The 25879-nt window shown below is 41.2% G+C and overlaps 1 protein-coding gene across 1 annotated transcript in view; it reads left to right on the forward strand.

Moving 5' to 3' along the window:
* CPXM2 (carboxypeptidase X, M14 family member 2) overlaps positions 1-25879 on the forward strand; it is a 191624-nt gene that overhangs the window by 107106 nt on the left and 58639 nt on the right. The window contains exon 7 of the mRNA XM_030202559.1: positions 11842-11930. Coding sequence (XP_030058419.1) covers positions 11842-11930 — 89 coding nt within the window. The remainder of the gene's footprint in view (positions 1-11841; positions 11931-25879) is intronic.

Below are 25879 nucleotides of genomic sequence, written 5' to 3' on the forward strand. Positions count from 1 at the left end.
TATTCATGTTATTCCCGAAATTGTGGATTTCCTATGGACTTATCCTTTAGGAAAACGTCCAACCCCTTCTTAAACTCTGCCATGCTAACTGCCTTCACTACGTTCTCCACAGAAGAACACAGTGCTGTGGAGCTTCTGCACAATTTTCTGCTGTTCTTCTGTTGGTAGAGGTTAAGCGATCACAGGAGCAATCCTAAGCAAAGACACAGAGGAGGGAACCTGCATGTTCTGCACAGAGCAACAGGTATGATCCTAAACATAGAAACATAAAAACATGACGGCAGATAAGGGCCTAAAGGCGCATCCTGTCTGACCATTCTCAGTATCCACTAACTCTTTCTTTCTTAAGGGATCCCACATGCCTGTCCCACGCTTTCTAAATTCTGACGTAGTCCTTGTCTCCACAACCTCCACTGGGAGGCCTTTCCACGCAACCACACCCTTTCCATGAACATAGTAACATAGTAAATGACGGCAGAAAAAGACCTGCATGGTCCATCCAGTCTGCCCAACAAGACAAACTCATGTGTGCTACTTTTTGTGTAACCCTACTTTGATTTGTACCTGTCCTCTTCAGGGCACAGACCGTATAAGTCTGCCCAGCACTATCCCCACCTCCCAACCACCAGCCCCGCCTCCCACCACCGGCTCTGGCACAGACCGTATATAAGTCTGCCCAGCATTATCCCCGCCTTCCAACCACCAGCCCCGCCTCCCACCACCGGCTCTGGCACAGACCGTATAAGTCTGTCCAGCACTATCCCCGCATCCCAACCACCAGCCCCGCCTCCCACCACTGGCTCTGGCACAGACCGTATAAGTCTGTCCAGTACTATCCTCGCCTTCCACCACCGGCTGGCTCTGCCACCCAATCTCGGCTAAGCTCCTTAGGAGCCATTCCTTCTGAATAGGATTCCTTTATGTTTCTTAGATTTCTTATATTTCCTCTTAAATTCATCCTATGCCCCCTCATTCCAGACAGGTAGAAGGTGATCTGCATGTTATGCAAAGAGTGGCAGTTGCAATCCTAAACAAAGGCACAGGGGAGGGAACTTGCATGTTCTGCAAACATGACGTTCAAACCCCTCACCATGGTTTATAAATCACATTTGCTGTCCACTCCCACTTATCTCAATAAGCTCCTCATCAGCTCTGCTCCCCTCCATTTCCTTTGTTCTGCTGATCAAAATCTTCTTTTTTTACCGCCACTGTCAGAACTCCACCTGGCCTCCTCCTTTCATACGGCCTTCTGTTATCTTGTCCCCAAATTATGGAATAAACTTCCATCACACATCAAGTTTCAAGTTCAAGCTTATTCGGGATTTACTATCCCGCCCATCAAAGAGCAAGTCTAGGTGGCTTACAATCTAAAAAAAAGTTTAGGAAGAAAAGATAATAATAAAACATGAAAGAGGAAGGGTGGGGAAAACCTACAGTTTTAATAGGATAGAAAAAGAGGGGATGGATAAGGGAGGGGTTTATCTAGTCTGTCGGGTCTAACAAGCTCAACTTCCATGGATTACAATGGAGAGACTAGGGATATGCATTGGAGAAGAGAAACGTTTTCGGTCCTATTTTAATGTTCTGAAGAGAAGTCTGGTGCCGGAGAGACTGAGGTAATTTATTCCAGTGTTCAGGGCCCTGGACTGAGAAAATTGCCTTCCTAGTGTGTTGATGAATTATTTCTTGGAATGGTGGTACTGTCAGTAAGTTTTGAAACGATGATCGTAGTGTTTTGGAATTTGAGTATGGGGTTAGCATACGAGTCAGGTGGGTTTTATAAACTAAAAGTAAAATCTTGTAAATAATGTGATGGAGCAATAGAAGCCAGTTGGCTACTTTCAGGAGTGGGGTAACGTGGTTGAATTTCTTTTTTCCAGTAATAAGTTTGATAGCGGTGTATTGGACTAATTGTAGGCATCTAATATCACTTAAGACTCATATAGAGTGAGTTACAGTAGTCAAGTTTGCTAATGACAAAGGAATGACTTTTTATGTATGTTTAACACTCAGTCTATAAAAGAACGAATTGAGTGATTTTGCCAAAGTCTATAGAAACAATGCTTAATTACACTAGTAATTTGCGGCTGAAAAGAAAGTGATCCATCTAGAATGACACCTAAGATTTTTGTACTTGGTAATTGAGAAATAATGGTCACACTAAGAAGAATGGGCCGAGATAGACAGGCATTGGGGAAGTTTGATTCTTAATCCAAACAAATTTAGCTGCGTTCTTGTTTCAATTTGTTACTTTGCAGCCAATCAGTTATCTGTATCAGACTAAGGTTAATATTCTGAAACATGTGGGCACCAGTATCTCCTATATAATAATTTGTCAATCTGTGTCCCTGGATGGCTGGCTGGGTTTATAACTGTATGCAAATGAGCTACTATGTAATTGGCTCACCTCCAGCCTTTCCTTCCCTCTCAGTGTCCCGCCCTCACGGAACAAGGAAATTACGTCAGAGGAGGGCGGGACACTGAGAGGGAAGGAAAGGGAAGGCTGGAGGCGAGCCGAGCCTGCTGCTTTCAATGATGCCGTTGCGATTTCAGGTAAAATAAAAGTTTTAAAGGAAGGTCAGCAGAAAGGAAAGAAGGGCTGTTGTGGGAGAAGAGGGCGGGCAGGTAAGGGCTGGGGTTGAACTGGAGCTTGGGTGCTTAAAAGGGGGGCAGGTGGGGGCTGGGGCAAGTCACTGGACATGGATGGGATTGGATGGGGTGGGATGGGAGGGGAGAATCGCTGGACATGGATGAGAGAGGATGGGATGGGAGGGGACAGGAGGGCATGGGAGAATCACTGGACGTGGAGGGGAGGGCAGGGGAGAGAGGAGAAATCGCTTAGATGATAGCCTTCCTAGGGCCCGTTTCATTTTTGGACAAACTGTATGAATGGAACCAGGTGAATGCTAAGTCTCAAATACCTATTTGGTGAAGTCTGTCCAGAAGTAGAACATGGTTGAGCAATTCGAAAGCTGATGTGAGGTCGAGCGATAATAATATAACTGAGTTATTTAGGTCCAGGCTACGATGTATGCATGTGGTATGCTGAGTAAAGTGGTCTCAGGTTCAAGATTTCTTGACAAAAACAAATATACTTCATCCCAATCAAGCTGGATTCAGGTCACACCATAGTACTGTCATTAATCAAATCACTGGCAAAAAACTTCATCTTTTCAAATAGTTTATTTCATTTTTGCTATACAACTTGGCTTGAATAAATGTAAGATCATTGCGGTTTACAATATAAAAAGACAAAAATGGTCAAGAAAAGAAAACCATTAAAAATAGGACAGAACCACACATATTTCAAAAGATACAAAGATCACAACCAATAAAACAGACTTCCTCCAGAATACTGGATGAAGATTGGGACATTTTGGTACAGTAATATATGGTTTGCTGCAGTTAGATTCATTTTTCATTCATGGAATTTATTTATTTTTATTACATTTGTACCCCGCGCTTTCCCACTCATGGCAGGCTCAATGCGGCTTACATGGGGCAATGGAGGGTTAAGTGACTTGCCCAGAGTCACAAGGAGCTGCCTGTGCCTGAAGTGGGAATTGAACTCAGTTCCTCAGTTCCCCAGGACCAAAGTCCACCACCCTAACCACTAGGCCACTCCTCCACTCCAATGGTGGATTAACATTGAAGTTGATTTGTTTGAAGTGAGTAAAGACTGATTGTTCATTGAATTCTTCTACTCAGACCTTGGCTGCAGCTTTGTTAGATCTTTAGGCTTCTTCTACCTTCACATACTCAACTATCTTTATTGACAAACTCTATGCACTTAACTACCTCTCAACTTGATCGCTTCCCTTCATCTTGAATTAAAGTAGATAGACATGGACTTCTTCCTTTGATTTTGTATTTGGTTAACCTTATTTTGTCGACTGGTCAGATTCTCACATTATGGATTCCCACGGTCACATCACTTACCAGCAAATTACATGCATACATTGATTCAGGAATGGTTGTTCTTCTTGTCTCTTTAGATCTTTCCATGGCTATTGACTAGAGAGGCATATTTTCAAAGCACTTAGACTTACAAAGTTCCATAGTAACTAATGGAACTTTGTAAGTCTAAGTGCTTTGAAAATGAGCCCCCTAGGTGGATCATTCTTTGCTTCTCCCTCATCTTATGTCTACTGGAATCTTAGGTACGCTGTTTCAATGGTTCTTTACTTTTCTTTCAGATAGGACTTTCAAGGTTTCCACAGTTTCCTCCTCAAGTCCACTGGCACTCCCCAGGGTTCTGTTCTCTCTCCCCTTTTATTTAACTTTTTCCTTAGTCCATTGGCTCTTTTCATTCAAGAACATAATATAAAATTCTTCATGTATGCAGATGACATCATCTTGATTTTTCCAGTGATTCCTTCAGCTCCAGATATCTCTTGGTTACAATCCTGTCTCTTGGCTATTTCTGAGTGGCTTCTTCAGCACAGAATGGTTCTCAGTCCTTCATGTTGGATTTTAGGTTCTCTTTCTACCTGTTCTATTCCACTTAATTTGTTTAATACATTGGTTATGCCTATGACTTTGTTCCGTTACTTACGAGTTATTTTTGACTACCGGGTTCGTTGGATTTGATCTATTAATTGTTTTCTATATTTCACTGCTATTAATACGTTGATTCATGCATTTGTCATTACATGCATTGACTGTTGTAATTCTATTTTTTTGTGGGGTTCCCCGTTATGTACTTCATCGGTTGCAATCTTTACATAATTCAGCTTCTCGTTTCCTTTGCCATGTGAAGTGTTTCGATCACATCACCCCTCTTTTCATTCAACTATACAGGCTTGTAATTAGGTTCAGATGTTGGTTTAAGATTCTCTGTTTAGTGCACAGGGGATTCCGTCAAGGTCAGCCTCTGTATCTTTCAACTGTCACAATTCCATATACTCCTTCACGGTCTCTCCATTCGCTTGATTCTAATAGATTAGTTCTTCCTTCACCAAAAATCAAACAATATGAAACGACTCATCATTTTTTCTTGGCTCCTTTTCTTTGGAATAATTTGCCTCCTCATCTCCAGATGGAAATCTTTTTTGTTAAATTTAAAATACTCCTGAAAGCTCACCTTTTTCAGCAGGCTTTTGGCTCTAATATACTTGAATCCAGTTGACCTGCCAGCCACCTGCTGTGTGGAATGAGCTTAAACCTTTATTGGGTTTATCTTGATTTTATTTTATTTTATACTTTTGGTTTGATTGCTGTATGATTGCCATCTCTGTCCTATTTTGATATTGGCGTTATTTTGATTTTGGAATTGTAAATCGCTGCGTCCCAATCTCTTTGGAATCTGGTGGGTTATCAAATATTCAATAAACATAAGTGCGTTTTGTATTTTTTCCCATTGCATAAGTCCTTGATGTTACCTTTAGAGTGAGTTTACACTGTTAAATTATATTTTGAATCACAATTTGAATTATATTATTGAATTTGAAAAGATGGAGTTTTTTTTGCCAATGATTTGATTAATGACAGCTTTATATCCTCTGCTGAGTGGCTGAGACTTTGTTTGTCCATCATTGTTATATTTTTATTTTATTTATTTTTGTTACATTTGTACCCTGCACTTTCCCACTCATGGCAGGCTCAATGCGGCGGGCAATGGAGGATTAAGTGATTTGCCCAGAGTCACAAGGAGCTGCCCGTGCCGGGAATCGAACTCAGTTCCTCGGTTCCCCAGGACCAAAGTCCACCACCCTAACCACTAGGCCACTCCTCCACTCCTCTGGGTACACTGCATGACTTAAAAGTTTAAGGGGTGCTTTTACAAAGTGTGGTAAGCCCAACCTGGATCTGCTGCCGGCCCAACACAGGTGCTAGTAGTAGTTCCAGCCCCAGGCATGTGCCATTTCCCAAGTTAGGGAAATAGGGAGGTATTTTCTAGTATGAGAGTAACCCAACGGTAATCAGGCAGCACCATGACCTACCCGGTTACCGGGAGCCCTTACTGCCACCTCAATGTGTGGTAAGTGCTCCCCCTCACATGGCCACATTACCTACTGTGGTAAAAAGGGCCACATGGCCCCTGCCACTAGCGCAGTTTTCAAACTTGAACAACATCTATCTTTTTGTTTCGAAAATGGACATTTCCCAGATGCTTTGTAGACGTTTTGTGCTCAGTGCCATTGGGACGTATGGGGGGGGGGGGGGGCACAGACATCCTAGCTGAGCAGTGGGACACCCTAGGGGGCACTGCACTGGACTTCACATAAAAGGTCCCAGGCATAGGAGCCGACTCTGGGTGCTGTGGGTGCTTGAGCACCCCCAATATTGAGAAAATTCCTTGTATGTGTCCAGGGAAGAGTTATTTCCACTGGGCTTAGCACCCCCAATAATTTTGAAAAGTTGGTTCCTATGGTCCCAGTTACACATCTCACCATTATCCCCTTATATTGTATTGGGAGCCCACCAAAAACCTACTACGCCCAACTGTACACCACTGCAGGTGTCACTAATATGTGAGTACAGTAGGTTTTCGGTGGATTTTGGAGGGCTCACCCTTTCCACCACAAGTGTACCGGTTAGACTGGGATATGGGCCTGGGTCCCCCTGTCTACAGTGCACTGCACTGACCACTAGGCTACTCTAAGGACCTTCTTGCTTCTTAACAGGACTGGCCATGAAGCTGTCATAGAGTGGGGGGGGGGGGGGGGATATAAAGGCCTTTATATGTGAAAAATGCTTTATAAAAGTACTCTCATTGTGACTGCTAATGTTCGTCCATTGTGATATTTCAAGAATTTAGTACAAAGTTTTTTTTAAAGATTTATGGACAATAGCCAAAATACAGAGGTTACTAGTAAAACTAGACCAGACTTTGCCCTGTTAAATGAAGATGGTATAGCAAGTGGTTAAACTCTGCTTTGTACAGTGAAACACACATCAAAGACCTTGAACTTTCTAGTGAGCGTTTGCAAAAACACAAAACTTTTAGCAACTCACTTGTACATCTCGAAAGTCTCTAAGATAGTGATGAGGTGGAACAGCGTGCCAGTAAGAGTTTGTAAATGGGATACGTATGGGAAGGCTCAGATGCCGGAGAGGCTGTGCAGGGGAAGAAAAGGCAAATGATCCCGTCCCTCTGTGCAAAATTCTGGAAAAACCACTAATCAAAAGAGTACAACAGATATCCCAGTTGCAACCTGAAATATTTTTATTAGCTTGGCTCATATGGCGGATTCTTTTCAGCAACGTGGAATTCATAACACACTTCTTAGTTGCAGTTAGATTAAGCAGTGACAGCAAAGTGGAAACTGATTCCATGCCTGAAGCTAAGTAAGTGGTTGGAAAATGTCTGGCACTGTCTGGTTGTAGAGAGAAGCTGAGCTTGGAAGAGCTGGAGAATTGAATGGACTTGAAAGGATATTTACGGTATTAAGTAAACTGTAGAATATATATAGTGTTTTAAAATTTATAATCCACCAACATAAGAATGTTTAGCAAGAAATGATAATGCTTCTGTTTAATATGTGATTAGCAAAGCTTTCAGCGCCTTACAAAGATGAGAAATACTAGAAAGTGACATAACTCTTGTGTACATGGAGAGTAATTTGCAAAAACCATTTTTGTGGGTAAATTAGCTACCTTTGCTCTTGGAAATTACCCCATAACTAAAAGTATGGTGGTCTTTACCTACCTTACTACTAATCATTTCTATAGTGCTACTAGACATACGCAGTACTGTACACATTATATGCAGGTACTTTCTCTGCCCCTAGAGGGCTCACAATCTAAGTTATTGTACCTGGGGCAATAGAGGGTTAAGTGACTTGCCCAGAGTCACAAGGAACTAACCACTAGGCTACTCCTCTACTACCTTAAGGTTGATGGTATTAGATACAAAAGTGTCCGTTCTCTAACAATCCCTTACTAATCTGTAAAGATTTGGAATGTTTTGCCAACAGAAATTAGGCTGAAAAAAACAGTGAAATATTTAAGAAGCACTTAAAAACTTTTCTATTTAAATGATTACATTTTTAACTGTAAGTGGTCATTTTTGAATCAGAGAAACAATCTTGCAAAGAGTCTAAAATTCCTATTTTCAAAATGCATTTTAAGACATTTTTCTATGCAGTGCATCCAAATCACAAAGGGGTGTGTTGGGGGGGGGGGGGGGGGGATTTGAGCATTTCCACAACTTGGACATTTTTCTGCCATAATGCAATAAAGCAAAAACATCCAGGGCTAAAAGTTGCACATTTTGTTCTGGACACGTTTCAATCACGACTAAGATTACTTTGTACATAAGTACTGCCATACTGGGACAGACCAAAGGTCCATCAAGCCCAGGATCCTGTTTCCAACAGTGGCCAATCCAGGTCACAAGTACCTGCCAGAAACCTCAAAGAATAACAAGATTCTGGAATCCCAGAGTAGCAACATTCCATGTAGAACCCCAGAGAGTAGCAAGATTCCATTCAGAATCCCAAGTACATAAGTACATAAGTGTTGCCATACTGGAAAAGACCAAAGGTCCATCAAGCCCAGCATCCTGTCTCCAACAGTGGCCAATCCAGGTCACAAATACCTGGCAGAAACCTCAAAGAATAACAAGATTCTGGAATCCCAGAGTAGCAACATTCCATGTAGAACCCCAGAGAGTAGCAAGATTCCATTCAGAATCCCAAGTACATAAGTGTTGCCATACTGGGACAAACCAAAGGTCCATCAAGCCCAGCATCCTGTTTCCAACAGTGGCCAATCCAGTTCACAAGTACCTGGCAAGATCCCAAAACAGTAAAACAGATTTTATGCTGCTTATCCCAGAAATAAGCAGTGGATTTTTCCCCAAGTCCATTTTAATAATGGCTTATGGACTTTTACTTTAGAAAGCCATCCAAACCTTTTTCCTCACTAAGTTAACCGCTTTTACTACATTCTCAGGCAACGAGTTCCAGAGTTTAATTACAAATAGAGTGACCAAACATTTTCTCCGATTCGTTGTACAGCCAGAATTCCCCCTTAGCATGTAGACGCATGGGTAGCACATGGGCAAGGCTCCTAATTAAGCATGTATGCCAGGTCTATGGTTGGTGCAAGCGCAATGCTGGGATATGCTCGTGTAATATAATGGAATCTGGGCACCTAAATGGAAGCCTCCTTGGTGAACAACACAAAATCAACCAGTTCAGAATGAGTTTCTCATTGCAATACTTTGAATATAGCTCACTTTGGTGCAAAGTCTGCAGACACATTTCACATGTGCTCGTTACGCTAAATTCCAAAGGAAAAGTTTCAGTATTATACACTTTGTTTAAGGTTATTTACCCTAAGCTTCCTGAACAAATTGTAACCTGGTGTGGACATATCCCAGTCCTCAGACATGTGGAACTATGCTCTGTGATAGCTGCAATATCGAGGTCTGTGTTCAGCATCAGAATTAGGAATGCTTGAATTTTATTGCTTAGATTATGAGTGCTTTCCTTCTTTTATTTATATATTTGTTGCATTTGTATCCCACATTTTCCCACCTATTTGCAGGCTCAATGTGGCTTACATAGTACCGTCAAAGGCGTTCGCCAAGTCGGTTGATAACAAATACAAGGTTATATTGTGGTCGCAAGAGGTAGGTGTGTATCAGGCAACATGAAGGTCGAAGAGAGTGATGTTTGTATATTTTAAGCTTTTGAGTTACACCTTTTCTACTACTGTAAATACAGTTGTACATGGGAGTGACAGGCGCATTTCACATGGTAATATTGGTGGTGTTCCTGAGTTGATTGATTGTTTTTAGTTATGTTCACGATCCTTTCCTTCAGCAGAATCTCCATTGAGTCCATTCTCTTTCCCACCACCAAGGTTAGACATATCAGCCTGTACTTTCCCACCTCTTCTTTCTTCCACTTTTGTGAAGAGAGACCACATCAGCCTTTCTCCAAACCTGCAGACTGTCCTCTGTTTCCAAGGCCCCGTCAATACCTCTCTGAACTCCCTTGGTATTCTGGGATGTATTGTGGTGTTGTGTTGATGACAGATCTTAATTTCCGGGGGATTGACCTGGAACACAGTTCCACCACTTCGTTACAGACTCCAGAGCAGCAAGGGTGTCCTGCTGTAGCCCCTACTCTCCAAGCAGCCCTCAGGGAAAAGGATCAGAGGGGGTGAGCTTGAAGCAGATCAGCTACTCTACTCCTAATCCAGCCACTCTTCTCTGTTGTGCATCTGCCCCTCCCCGGTCCAAGGTTCCATTTCTTTTCTGTCTACAAATGAAACTCGGATTGGTGCTATTACTGGATATTCTCTGGGCTGGCTGTACTGTTCTGTTTTTTTTTGTATGGTTGATATTTGTGGTTTTATGTTGGTGGTATTAGCAATGCTCCCTGTGCTGGCTGCATTGTTGTTGGTTATGGTAGTTGCAGTAGATTTATTGTGGTGTAGTCTGGGCTGTGCTCTCAATTGTTAGGGAAGTTGTGTTGACTGTATTGGTGACACTGGCTGTGATGACTGTCTTTGCATTTGGTGTTATGATTGTTTGGTTGTATTGATGTTATGGATTAGTTTTCTGGTTATTTTTCTCTTTTTCTTTTTGTGCTGGCTGTGGGATATTTCTTTTGGCTGTGTTTATTTTATGTTTGGTGGCTTTTTTTTTGTGGCACAGGGGAAACTGGGTAGTCAAGTGTCTTTCTTTTGGGAAATAAATGACATGTACCACTGAGAAACTGTGATAAATTTCCAAGAATATTATAGATATGTACCTTTCCATCTATTTTGTTTGAAGAAGTGGAAATGATTGCAGAACATTCCAACTGCATGCAAAAGAGACACGTTATTAATTTTATGGAAGGATCTAGACACTGAACATTGGAGTTATATGAAATTTGCCCCATTTTCCATCTTGAAGGCACAATAAGTATATATTATTATTGTTACATTTGTATCCCACATTATCCCACCTTTTTGCAGGCTCAATGTGGCTTACATGGTACCGTAAACGGCGTTAGCCGATTCCGGTCTGAACAAATACAAGGTATGAACGAATACAAGGTGATATTGTGGTAGAATGAGGTACATGTATGGTAGGTACAATTGGGGGGGAACTTAGAGAGGGAGAGGAAGAGTTAGGATATGTTCATTACGGTCTTTGGTTACGTTGTGTCCCAGATAAAGGGGATGTAACTCCTCTCGTATGAGGAAAGGCTAAAGAATTTAGGGCTCTTCAGCTTGGAAAAAAGATGGTTGAGGGGAGATATGATTGAAGTCTACAAAATCCTGAGTGGTGTAGAATGTAGTTTTGATAGAGTAAAAAATCGATTCACTTCTACTCAAAGACTAGGTGACAAGGAAGTTAGATGGTACTACTTTTAAAACGAACAGGAGGAAATATTTTTTCACTCAACGAATAGTTAAGCTCTGGCACTCATTGCCGGATAGCGGTTAGCATATCTGGGTTTAAAAAAAAGTTTGGACAAGTTAATAGTCTGCTACTGAGACAGACATGGGGAAGCCGCTGCTTGCCCTGGGATTGGTAGCATGGAATGTTGCTACTATTTGGTTTTCTGCAGATAAATATACCATAGCTGTCTAGTTTCACAGTGTGGCTGTCTTTAGCCATGGTTCATGTAGACATTTCCAGGATAGGAGAAAATTACACCCATTGAATTGCATTTTCAATTCTATTCCTGTAGTTTGTCCACTGGTGGCTCAGCCACACAAATGGAAGGTGGAAGCTATCTCATGAGATCTAACTAACCTTCTTAAATATTTCAAAATTGAAGTAGAAACAGCATGAGACTGAGGTGAGAGTAATAAATGCTGAAGGCAGAGAACTAGAGAAACGTGTTGCAGAACCAGCATTAATAATAATTACCGCACTCTGTTTTCCAATAGATCCCAACAATTACTATCATCGGCGCAATGAAATGACAACCACAGATCATCTGGATTTTAAGCACCACAATTACAAAGAGATGAGACAGGTAATAAACTTGTATATGCTGCTGAACTGAAGACTGTGGGTTGATATGCTGATTACAAGGCGGACTGCACAACCTACAGTGACAAGGACCAGCAGAAAGAACGGGTCTCAGGCACAGGGAGGTGGAATTACAGTAGGATGCCAGTGCATAGAAAACACATGGGGGGGATTGGGACTGGGGGGCACCTGAATTGCTGATCATTTGCTTCAAGGTGGGAGAGAGGGGGGGATAGGGTGGAGGGCCCTTATTTTACTTATGTGGGTCTTGGATGAATATTGGTTTGGACCTGCCCTGCATAAGACCCAATGGTAAACACATTTTCAATTAGCCCTGGATATTCAGTGCCTGCTAATTCTGTTTCAAAAATAACGTAAAACAACAATTTAAAAAGATTAGAAACATATTGTTAGAAAAAATAAACATCTTACAATAAAAATGAGCGAAAATCAAACACTGTTCCATTAAAAACATGTAAGAGCAGAATATAATGTTTCACAGGACTTATGGCAACCATGATCAAATATGTGAAAAATCAGTGTCCTGATTTAATCCATGAGGAGTCATAATGTTAAATTTGAAAAGGATTCTCTGATCTGTCTGCCCACTTCTCTTCCTCATCATGATGATTGTGGCATAGTCAGTACAAAAAAAATCTGAAGTAACAATAACATAGTAACATAGTAGATGACGGCAGAAAAAGACCTGCATGGTCCATCCAGTCTGCCCAACAAGATAAACTCATATGTGCTACTTTTTGTGTATACCTTACCTTGATTTGTACCTGTCCTTTTCAGGGCACAGACCTTATAAGTCTGCCCAGCACTATCCCCGCCTCCCAACCACCAGACCCGCCTCCCACCACCAGCTCTGGCACAGACCGTATAAATCTGCCCAGCACCATCCCCACCTCCCAACCACCAGTCCCGCCTCCCACCACTGGCTCTGGCACAGACCGTATAAGTCTGCCCAGCACTATCCCCGCCTCCCAACCACCAGTCCCGCCTCCCACCACTGGCTCTGGCACAGACCGTATAAGTCTGCCCAGCAATATCCTCGCCTCCCAACCACCAGTCCCGCCTCCCACCACCAGCTCTGGCACAGACCGTATAAATCTGCCCAGCACCATCCCCACCTCCCAACCACCAGCCCTGCCTCCCACCACCGGCTCTGGCACAGACCGTATAAGTCTGCCCAGCACTATCCTCGCCTCCCAACCACCAGTCCCGCCTCCCACTACCGGCTCTGCCACCTGATCTCAGCTAAGCTTCTGAGGATCCATTCCCTCGGAACAGGATTCCTTTATGTTTATCCCTCGCATGTTTGAATTCCGTTACCTTTTTCCTCTCCACCACCTCCCGTGGGAGAGCATTCTAAGCATCCACCACTCTCTCCGTGAAAAAATACTTCAAAGGAATGTTCTTTCTATAATGCTTGTTGTACCAGGGGTCTGATTTTGGTTTGAGAAGAGCAAAAATCAAATATCATTCAATTAAAAGCAGTTAAGAACCCCTAAAAATTGAATGATATTTGATTTTTGCTCTTTTTTCTATCAAAGTTAGTATGTTCCTATTTTTTAAATTGTTGTTTTACATTATTTTGGAAACACCTATTTTATTTATTTATTATTTATTTATTACATTTGTATCCCACATTTTCCCACCTATTTGCAGGCTCAATGTGGCTTACATTATGCCGTAGTGGCGATCGTCATTTCCGGGATGAGAAATACAAAGTGGTATTGCATTAAAGTTCATACATAGTGACGTAGTAGATGACGGCAGAGAAAGACCTGTACGGTCCATCCAGTCTGCCCAACAAGATAAACTCATATGTGCTACTTTATGTGTCTACCTGACCTTGATTTATATCTGCCATTTTCAGGGCACAGACCGTAGAAATCTGCCCAGCTCTAGCCCCACCTCCCCCCACCGGCTCTGCCACCCAATCTCCGCTAAGCTTCTAAGGATCCATTCCTTATGAACAGGATTCCTTTATGTTTATCCCACGCATTTTAAAAAATCCGTTACCGTTTTCATCTCCACCACCTCCCGCGGGAGGGCATTTTAAGGGTCTGTGCCTGACGTGGTTCAGTGGACACGTGTCCACACCATGGAGGGCACTGAGGTACAGCCCTAGTCTCAGACTCCGGGGAAGCTTCCTCCTCCGATGTAGACAGCAGTACCACATGAGTCAAGGCGACACCCATCAATGCGCCAGCATCAAAGACTGCTCCCACAGGCAGAATATGAGCCTGAGGGAGAAGCTGAGGCCGAGCTGCAGCTGGGGCAAGTACCTTTGATGGCTGAGCAGTAAGCAGCAGAAACATCTGTGCCAGCTCCTCCTGAGCATGGGCCAGTATAGAGTAAATTAAGCAGTCAAGTATAGAGAGTTGGTTTCTGGCATGAGAGATAGAGTGGTGGTGTGTTAGAGTTCATTAGTGACAGAGTGAATGAAGCAGTCAAGTGTAAAGAATTCGGTTTTTGTCTGATTTTGGTAGAGTTTCGTTGTCTAGTATTTAGGATGGATCATGGTGGTATGCCTTTTTGAACAGGTTGGTTTTTAGTGATTTTCGGAAGATTGTTAGGTCGTGCATTGTTTTTATGAGGTTTGGCAGTGCATTCCATAGTTGCGTGCTTATATAGGAGAAGCTGGATACATATGTTGATTTACATTTAAGTCCTTTGCAACTGGGGTAGTGGAGATTCAAGAATGAGCGTGCTGACCTTTTTGTGTTCCTGGTTGGTAAGTCTATTAGGTCTGACATATAAACTGGGGCCTCGCCGTGAATGATTTTATGGACCAGGGTGCAGATTTTGAACACAATTTGGGAGCCAGTGTAATATTTTAGAAAACTAGCATCAGGATGATACCTCACAGTTTGTATCTTTAGTAGCATCATACACACCACTTTAGAGTGCTCTCTTATAAGGTTATTTTTATTGGCAAAAGCTATTTTTTTAGGGATTTTTATGATGTTGTGAGAGCTTAATCTTTGTATGCAGAAGATTAACATAGCAACATGGAAGATGACATACTAATACATGTCCTTATCCAGTTCTTTGATCACCCAGTAAAAGAAATCGTTTGGCAAGATCTTCTTTTGGTAAAGCCTCGGATCCTGTAACCCATTGGCTTCTAGAAAGTTAACTATATTTTCCTTCAGCAGCAACTCCATTATTTTTCCTACCACCGAAGTGAGGCTTTCTGGCCTGTAGTTTCCCACTTCTTCCCTGTCTCCGCTTTTGTGAACAGGGACCACATTAGCTTGTCTCGAAATCCATGGAAGCTCTCCGGTCTCTAAAGATCTATTAAATAATACCTTAAGAGGTCCCGCCAAGACTTCTCTGAGCTCCCTCAGTATCCTGAGATGTATCCCATACGGCCCCATAGATTTGTCCATTTTCAGATTTTCAAGCTGTTTATAAACACTTCCTTCTGTGAATGGCGCAATATCTACTCCATTCCCAGATATGCCCTCGGCAGTTGATCATAGTCCTTCTCCAGGATTTTCTTCCACGAACACAGAAGAGAAGTATTTGTTCAGTACATTTGCTTTATTCTCTCCATATAGCCATTCTCAGCATCTTTCATTCTTACAATTCCATTCCTATCTTTTCTCCTTTCCCCAATATATCTGAAAAAGGACTTGTCACCTCTCTTTACATCTTTAGCCATTTTTTTCTCCTGTGCTTTCACTAGCCGTATTTCCCTCTTCGCTTCTTTGAGTTTAATCTTTTCCGTGATCCTCTTGTTGTATTCTTCTATATTTGTGGAACAAAGCTTTTTTTGCCCTCATTTTTTTCAGCCACTTGTTTGGAGAACCATATAGGCTGCTCTTACATCAAACTATATCGTGTGATGATCACTACTACCCAGGTGGGAACCCACATTGACACTGGAAATACTTCTTCCATTTGTGAGCAGTAGATCCAGCGTCGACATGTCCCTCGTGGGTTCCATCACCATGTTTCTGAGCAAGGCACTTTGACAGGCATCCATGATATCTCTACTTCTCTCCAATTCTGCCAACGGGACGTTCCAGTCCTTATCAGGCAAGTTGAAATCTCTCAGCAATAGCACCTCCCCTTTCATACCAAGCTTATGGCTATCATCTATTAGATCCTTGTCTAGCTTCTCCATTTGTGCTTGAGGTCTGTAGATAACACTCGTGTAGATACAGGCTCCATCTTTTCTTTCCAGGATGATCCATACGGCTTCTTCCTTTCCCCAGGTTCCCTGCATTTTAGCCACTCTGGTATTGTTTTTCACATACAGCACCACTCTTCCACCTCTTTGTTCCTCCCTATCCTTCCTAAAATGATTATAGCCCAGTATGGTTGCATCCCATTCATGGGAATCATTGAACCATGTCTCTGTAATAGCAACAATATCCACGTTTTCCTCAAACATCATGGCTTGCAAATCTTGAACCTTTTTACTTACACTACGAGCATTAATGCTCATTGATTTCCATATGGTAAGTTAGTCTGGATGGTTTTCTATATTTACATGACCTTTCCCTCTGCCATTATGTTTTTTTTCTGGGGGTGACATTCTGAATTCCCCTGTTTCCTTTTGTCACCTCCAAGCCTCTAAGTTAAATGTCTAGAAACATACTGTCTGAATTTCTCCCCAAGGATCATTTTCCTGTCATAGAAAGATGTGGAGGAGTGGCCTAGTGGTTAGGGTGGTGGACTTTAGTCCTGAGGAACTGAGTTCAATTCCCACTTCAGGCACAGGCAGCTCCTTGTGACTCTGGGCAAGTCACTTAACCCTCCATTGCCCCATGTAAGCCGCATTGAACCTGCCATGAGTGGGAAAGCGCGTGGTACAAATGTAACAAAAAAATAAAATGTAACCCATCATTACAGTACAGCCTGTTATTTTTCCACATACTACCCCATCCTCTTATGTATCTAAAACCTTCTTCTTTACACTAAGCTTCGAGCTACTTATTGAATTCCTCTGTTTTACGAAGTCTTTCCTCTCCTTTCCCACATGTAGGAGTTAATTCAGAAAAAGCTGCAGTCTTAACCAAAGACTTGAGTCCCTCCCCATGCTCCTGGAATGTTCACTGTGCTCTAAACTTGCTATTGTTGGCCAAGTCATCTGTCCCCATAAGAACATAAGAGTAGCCATACTGGGTCAGACCAATGGTCCATCTAGCCCAAAATCCTGTTGTCCAAACAGTGGCCAAGCCAGGTCACAAGTACCTGGCAGAAACCCAATTAGCAGCAACCTTCCATGCTACCAAACCTGGGGCAAGCAGTTGCTTCCCCATGTCTGTCTCAATAGCAGACTATGGACTTTTCCTCCAGGAATTTGTCCAAGCCTTTTTAAAACCCAGATATGCTAACTGCTGTTACCACATTCTCTTGTAGTAGAGAGGTGTGGTAGCCGTGTTAGTCCACTCTTAAAGGTTATCAATAGAAATCAAACAAAATAAAACATGGAAAAGAAAATAAGATGATACCTTTTTTATTGGACATAACTTAATACATTTCTTGATTAGCTTTCGAAGGTTGGCCTTCTTCGTCAGATCGGAAATAAGCATCCAGCTGCGAGCTATGCCAAAACATTTCACAGGACCCCACAGTCATTCACAAGGGAAAAATATTCAACATAAAGGAATCTTTTACATGCTCATCTTCCAATGTGGTATATATCATTCTGTGTAAAAAATGTAATGAAGGATGCTATATTGGAGAAACAGGCCAGATGCTTAAGACAAGATTCAATCTGCACAGACATCACATGAAAATAGCCGGTGCCAGTCAGGCTCCCACCCCTGGGGGCCAACACTTTACAAGACCAGAACACTGCACCAGTGATTTCACAGTAAGAATACTGAAAGGTAATTTTAAAACAATACAGGAACGTAAGACCTTTGAAGTAAGAATGATTGAATATTTTGACACCCAACAGACAGGACTTAATAAGGATCTGGGTTTTCTAGCCCCATTATAAACCATAAAGTTGTATTTCTCTGTTTATTTCTCTGTTTATCACCCTCCTCTCACCTACCAACACCCATCCTGTTAGAATATCAGTGAAATGCTTTGATGTCCCCATGCATACCCCCACCCTCCCACTCTGTCAGACTGTCAAAGCAATGCTTTGATGTTTCTCTTATATATACTATCTGCTACCACATTTGCTTATTTCCGATCTGACAAAAAAGGGCAACCCTCGAAAGCTAATCAAGAAATGTAGTAAGTTATGTCCAATAAAAAAGGTATCATCTTATTTTCTTTTCCATGTTTTATTTTGTTTGATTTATATTGATAACACATTCTCTTGCAAAGAATCCCAAAGCTTAACTATTCGTTGAGTGAAAAAAATGTCCTCCTATTTGTTTTAAAAATATTTCCATGTAACTTCCTCGAGTATCCCCTAGTCTTTGTACTTTTGGAATGAGTAAAAAATTGATTTACTTCACTCACTCTACACCACTCAGGATTTTGTAGACTTCAATCATATCTCCTCTCATCCATCTCTTTTCCAAGTTGAAGAGCCCTAACCTCTTTAGCCTTTCCTCATACGAGAAGAGTTCCATTCCCTTTATCATTTTGGTCGCTCTTCTTTGAACCTTTTCTAATTCCGCTATATATTTTCTGAGATATGGCGACCAGAACTGAACGCAATACTCAAGATGTGGTTGCACCTTGGAGCGATACAGAGGCATTATAGTATTTTCGGTCTTATTCACCATCCCTTTCCTAATAATTCCTAGCATCCTGTTTGCTTTTTTGGCTGCTGCCACGCACTGAGTAGAAGATTTCAGTGTATTATGTACAATGACACCTAGATCTTTTTCTTGAGTGCTGACTCCTAGGTGGACCCTAGCATCAGGTAACTATGGTAAACCATAATATACTATTAAGACTCCTAGACTACTTCAGGATTCGTGGAAATATACTTAGCTGGATCAAGGGTTTCCTAACCACCAGAACATACCAAGTGAAATCAAACTCAAACATATCATCATCATGGAAAGCAGACTGCGGAGTACCTGAAGGATCACCACTATCCCTGATCCTCTTCAACCTAATGATGACCCCACCAGCAAAGTCCTTATCCACCCAAGACCTCAACCCATTCATCTATGCAGATGACGTTACAATATAAATTCCTTTCAAACATGACCTGACAGAAATCACCAACGAAATCAAACTCAGCTCATCCCAATACAATACGAACAAACCCACAAATTTAAACACCCCAGATTACACCCTCTCTATCTCGGATAGCCTGAAAATCCTCAGGGTTACAATTGACTGCAACCTTACTCTTGAGAGCCAAGTGAACTCTACAACCAAGAAGATGTTCCACTCACTGTGGAAACTCAAACGTGTGAAACCATTCTTCCCAAGGGAAACATTTTGCAACCTGATACAATCTATGGTACTAAGCCACGCTGACTACTGCAATGGAATCTATGCGGGATGCAAAGAGCAACTCACAAAAAAACTTCAGACCGCTCAAAACACAGCAGCTAGACTTATATTCAGAAAAACGCGATTCGAAAGTGCCAAACCCCTCCTAGAAAAATTGTACTGGCTCCCAATCAAAGAACGTATAGCTTTCAAAATTTGCACCCTGGTCCATAAAATTATCTATGGCGAAGTACCGGGATACTTGACCGACCTCATTGACCTACCAACCAGAAACACAGTCGGATCAACATGAACTTACTTAAATCTCCACTACCCAAGCTGTAAAGGACTCAAATACAAGTCAACTTATGCATCCAGCTTCTCCTACATAAGCACACAATTATGGAATGCATTACCAAAAGCTGTGAAAACAACATATGACCACCTTAAATTCCGGAAATTACTAAAGACCTACCTGTTCGGAAAGGCATACCCTACCGACCCAACTTAAGTGCCTGAACCCTGCAACACAACAAAATCAAAGCTTGTAATGAACTCTATATAACTCTTCTTCTCTGTGATTCCCAATGTGATTGTAACATATGAACCTTATCCGACTATAACATCACTTTGTATTTGTTCTCTACCGGAGTTGGCGATCGCCTTCATGGTACCACGTAAGCCACATTGAGCCTGCAAATAGGTGGGAAAATGTGGGGTACAAATGTAACAAACAAACAAACAAATAAATAAATAATTCGGATTATTCTTTCCAATGTGCATCACCTTGTATTTGTCCACATTAAATTTCATCTGCCATTTGGATGCCCAGTCTTCCAATTTCCTAATGTCTTCCTGCAATGTTTCACAGTTTGCACGTGTTTTAACAACTTTGAATAGTTTTGTATCATCTGCAAATTTAATCTCCTCACTCGTCGTTCCGATTTCCATATTGTAGTGATAGGGTGGATCGAATTGATGGAGGGGTAGCATTGAATGTTAAGGAGGGCCTTGAATCAAATAGCTTGAAAATTCTGCAGGAAACAAAACACTTCTTGGAATCCCCATGGATTGCAATTTCATGTGTAAAGGGGAAAAGGATAATGATAGGAGTGTACTACCGTCCACCTGGCCAGGATGTACAGACGAATTTAGAAATGTTATCAGAAATTAGGGAGGCTAACAAACTGGGCAACACATAATAATGGGTGATTTCAATTACCCCGATATTGACTGGGTAAATGTAACATCAGGGCATGCTAGGGAGGTAAAATTCCTGGATGAAATCAAGGACTGCTTTATGGAGCAGCTGGTACAGGAGCCAACAAGAAGAGGAAAAAATCTAGACCTAGTGGAGCTCATGATCACCAGATCATGAAGTAATGGTGCTGGGGCCGCTTGATAACAGTGATCATAATGTGATCAGATTTGATATCGGCTATGGAGTAAGTACATAGAGGAAATCCAATACATTAACATTACCTTTCAAAAAGGAGACTATGATAAAATGAGGAGAGGAGGAGCTGCGAAGGTCAATCAGGCGTGGATGCTGATCAAAAATACCATCCTGGAAGTCCAGGCCAAATATATTCCGCGTATTAAAAAAGGACGGAAGACCAAACGACAGCTGGCATGGTTAAAAAGTGAGGTGAATGAAGCTATTAGAGCTAAAAGAAAATCCTTCAGAAAATGGAAGAAGGAACCGACTGAAAATAATAAGAAACAGCATAAGGAATGTCAAGTCAAATGCAAAGCGCTGATAAGGAAGGGAAAGATGGACTTTGAATAAAAGATTGCGTTGGAGGCAAAAACACATAGTAAAACTTGTTTTTAGGTATATTAAAATCAAGAAGCCAGCAAAAGAATCGGTGGAAGCGCTAGATGACCAAGGGGTGAAAGGGGCACTTGGGGAAGACAAAACCATAGCGGAGAGATTAAATGAATTCTTGGCTATGGTCTTCACCATGAAAAATTTGGGAGAGATACCGGTGACAGAAATGGTATTCAAAGCTGACAAGTGAAAGAAACTGAATGAAATCTCTATAAACCTGGAGGATGTAGTGGCTTGTCTTATGGATCAAATGCATTTCCTCTTTAAGACTATCTTCATCACTTGGACATCATTTGCTGGATTCCCACCCTTAGACCATGTTAAATGTTGTTTCTACTTTCTATTTAATTAAAGTACTTCCACAGCAAGGTCTACTACCTGCCTGCTTTTACCTATTTTTTTTTTTAAAGAAACCAGAAGTACATTTTATTTATTTATTTATTACATTTGTACCCTGCGCTTTCCCACACAATGCAGGCTCAATGCGGCTTACATAGTAATTTGAAATACAAAGTCATATAATGTTTCTGTGTTTCTTGCTGGATGTATTTTCTTCACTCCCAGATGTCTTCAGGTGAAGTCTTCAAAGCGCTTTAAGCTGAATTTTTCAGCTCTCTCTCCATCTTTTCTTCATTATTTTTCAAAAATAATCCCTCCAGGAGAGAATGGCAGTCTGTAAACAATAAATGAACACAAAGGAAAACAATCCTTTGTGCATTTTTCTGTTCAGACTCATAAACAGGAACAGTCACAGCTGCCTTTACTTAGGCTCCAGGTCTGAGAATATGCCCCAGCCTGAAGCAACCTTTTGATTGCAAAGTTTGTATTCTTGGGTCCAGTGGCTACTCAAGTACCAAAGTGATCCTTGGTTTTGGGATGGGCTTTTCTCTTCACCACTTCCCTAAGAGCTTCATTGGATCCAGGTTTAGGGTTGCAGGGAGTTTCTCTTCTGTCCAAAGACCAGGCAGTCATTTTATCTTGCATTTACTCTGATCACATACACTGCAGATCTCCACATTGCTTCGTGATGCGACACAGTTCTTCTGCTGCATTGCAAAGTTTCTGCACATTGAAGCCTCTTCTTCTTGCAGTCTCCTGTGCTTGCTCCTGAGTCCAAGCTTCCTTGGGCAATTCATTGAAAACACAACTGTGACAATGGGTGACCATGCACCATTCCCTTCTTTAGCCAGTGGGAACCCAGAAGAAAACAAATGCATGTCCTTGAGTCTATTTTTTTTTAATTTATAGAAGTGTTTATTAAGCATTGCATAAGATAAACATTACATACTCAGTATAAGAAATTACACTTTTCTTCACACACTGTGAGTCTAACATTGAGTATCTAGCATAAGAATGCTCCATTGCAAACGTAATGCTATAACAATAAGATATTGTACTTCAAAATTTTTCAATTTTATGCATATAGATCCTAACTCCCCCCCTCCCTTGGTCCTTGGGTCTATTTTACATGTATCCAGCTAGTCTCTGCTCGCATGAAAACACATTTACAGTTTTTTTGTAGAATCAGCTGTACCCTGTACTGCTTTGTCCTGTTGTAAAATAACATGCTGAACACCAGGAGGGTACTTCTATAAATGGATAAATATATATTTATTTTAGTCTGCATTTGTTTTTTGTTAACTTGTCTGATTTGAAAATGTAATAAGCAAAACTGCAAGACACAACAACAACAACCATATATCACATGGATTCATCACAAAAACACATACAATTAAAGAAACATTGATCATCTAGCCTAGCAATCACAGCAAAATATATCTTCAAATTTCACAGTGAGGAAAACAGTGCAAGTTACACTTCCAAACTACTACTACTACTACTATTTATCATTTCTATAGCGCTACAAGGCATACGCAGCGCTGTACACTATACACAAAAAGACAGTCCCTGCTCAAAGAGCTTACAATCTAGATAAGACAGGTAAACAGAACGATTAAGGGTAAGGGAATAAAGAGGTGAGGATAAAAGGACAGGGCAAGTGAGTAGTGGTTAGGAGTCAAAAGCAGTGGTAAAGAGGTGGGCTTTAAGTTTGGACTTAAATTCTTATTTGCAGATCCTTATTATTAAATTCTTATTTGCAGATTCTTATTATTAAATTCTTATTTGCCTATCTAAGCCACCATTTCATTTATGCAGATGATCAGCTAAAGGACACCATGTTTTGCCAAACTTTATCCAAGAGATTTCAGGATAATTAAGGGGGGGGTCTTTTACTAAGCCATGGTAATGTTTTTAGCTGGTGGTAAATGCCAACAAGCCTGTAGGAATATAATGGGAATCTCGGCATTTACCGCCAACTGATTTCTACCACAAGCTAAAAATGCTACCGTGGCTTAGTAAAAGACCTCCTAAATCATAGGTAAGAGAATATCAATATGAAAAAATCCCTGTAATAGATTTCCAGAGTCCCAAAATAATTAAAGATAAGAACAATGAAACAGGAAATGACTCCTATTTCCTCTTTACAAGGACTTGGAGTTAATGATATGCAATCTAACCAGCATCTGATGGCTCAAAAAATATAAGGATTGGATAAGGGATGCTGATGTAGAGCATTTAAAATGCAACCAAAATTGCTCCCAAGTGCTCCCGTGCTTTAATAATCTGTAAAGTTCTACCACCCTGTTGGCTCAGTTATCAAGTTTGTAAAAATGGGAACCCTGAAGATCTAAAACACAGAATTAGATACAGACAGACCAGTATAGCCACTGTGTGTGGGGAAGGGGAGCTGGTTACAGAAGATAAAGTATGGGGGGGGCACCTAAGTAATAGGCTTTATGTACAAGACACAATATTTTTAAAGAAATCCAGAAATAAACAGGAAGCCAATGTATTATTTATTTATTGCATTTGTATCCCACATTTTCCCACCTATTTGCAGGCTCAATGTGGCTTACAGAGTTTGGTTATGACATATTCATTCCATGTATCTGTCAGATGGGTTGGATATGATCAAACTTACGGGCCCTACAGGATAGTCTTGTTGCTGAGTTTTGTATTGTTTGGAGATGTTTAAATTGTGAGATCAGTAGACATGTGTCAATTGAATTGCAGTAATCTAATTGAGAGGAAAAAAAGTGCGTGGAGATGAGAGTATTTAACATCAAGAAATCGAGAATGCTACATAGATAATGTACATGGCATAGTGATTTGCATCGATTTTAGAATGTTTGAAATCTGTTCTCAAAATGATAAGTTGGAGTCAATGATAATATCCATATATTGAAACGATTGTGAAGGCAAGAAAGGGAGATCAAATAGCAAAAGGATCATATTTGGTGAAGGCAATTAACCTGTTATCCAGCAGGTGACAGCTTTGTCTGGGTTGAGGACTAGTTTGTGTCTTGACATCCAATTGGCATGGGACTTAAACATACATGTAATGGTTTGAGATCAATTTTGAGTGGGGAAGTAGGGAAAAGTGTCAGTATACTGTCTGTGCAAAAATAAAATCTGATGTTAAATGTTTGAATGAGGATTGCTAATGGACTACGGAAGATATTGAATAGGAGAGGAGATAGCATAGAGCCCTGTGGGATACCACAAGTGATGGATTGTGAAATAGAACTACTGGCATGGGATTTAATTGAGAAAGATCGGCCATGTAGAAAAGAGGAGAACCATGAAAAAACTGAACTAGATAAACCAATATCAGTCAAGTGTTGAAGCAGAGGAGAGTGGTTCAGCAGATCAAAGGCTGCAGAAAGGTCATAGGAAGCTACTAAAATAATGTCGCCCTTATCAAGAATTGAGTGCAGTTCCCTGATCAAAGAAGTGGTGACAGTCTGAATCCATCTTGTCTGAGGTGGAGAATAGAGGCTTTTTTGAGAGAAAACACAGATTGGAGACAGGGCGATAGACAGTAAGGTTGGGTCCACAGAAGGTCTATTTAGGATAGGAGATACTAATTCCTCTTTCCAGACAGATGGTACAGTGCATCTTGTAAGTGTAAGGTAGATGATAGGTAGGTCTATTGGAATTAAGCCAGTAGCAGTGGATTTTAGTCAATTTGATGGAAGTGGGTCCAGAGAACAAGTTGTGGTCTCTTAGAAGAGAGAATAGTTCCAAGAGATGTAAGAGTTAGTGGTGAGAATGAGTCCCAAATACAGGATAGAGGAGGATTGCAGGCATTTTCCTGAACAATATCCAAGGAAGGAGGGGGAGGAAGCTGAGGTACATTCGTAGAAGAAAGGTGGGAAAGGGTATCACGTAACAGATGAACCTTTTTAAAGCAGTATTGTGCCAGTGCTTCTGGGGAGGGAGCAACAGTTGAAGAGATTTGTAATTTAGGATGACATACTTGTGAAACAATCTGGAAGAGACGCTTGGATCAAATAAGCTATGTATTAATTTGTAGTGCTTCTTTGACTACGTTAGATGATAGTCAAAGAGGCAAAATTCTGCTTTGCAATGATTATGGGCTTGTGTTGTTTTGTATTTATACCAGAGTTGTTCAGCACATCTGACTAGATGTTGATTATACCATAGAGTGATATGCCAGCGGGAACAGGTGCAAGTGTGTAGCCGAGCAAACTTGTCAAGACAGGATTGAATGGAAATTTTGGGAAGTCCATGTCAAGAAATTCCCAGATATTATCATTGGCCTCAATAGATCATCAAACTCCAGAAAAAGACAGCAAATAAAAAAACTCCCAAAAACGGAGAAAAAAGTTGCTCATCAAAAAACTGGAGAAAAATAGCCAAAACCCACCCAGTCTGTT

Source organism: Microcaecilia unicolor, chromosome 5 (genome assembly GCF_901765095.1).
Source record: "Microcaecilia unicolor chromosome 5, aMicUni1.1, whole genome shotgun sequence".
In the NCBI taxonomy this organism is placed as follows: Eukaryota; Metazoa; Chordata; class Amphibia; order Gymnophiona; family Siphonopidae; genus Microcaecilia; species Microcaecilia unicolor.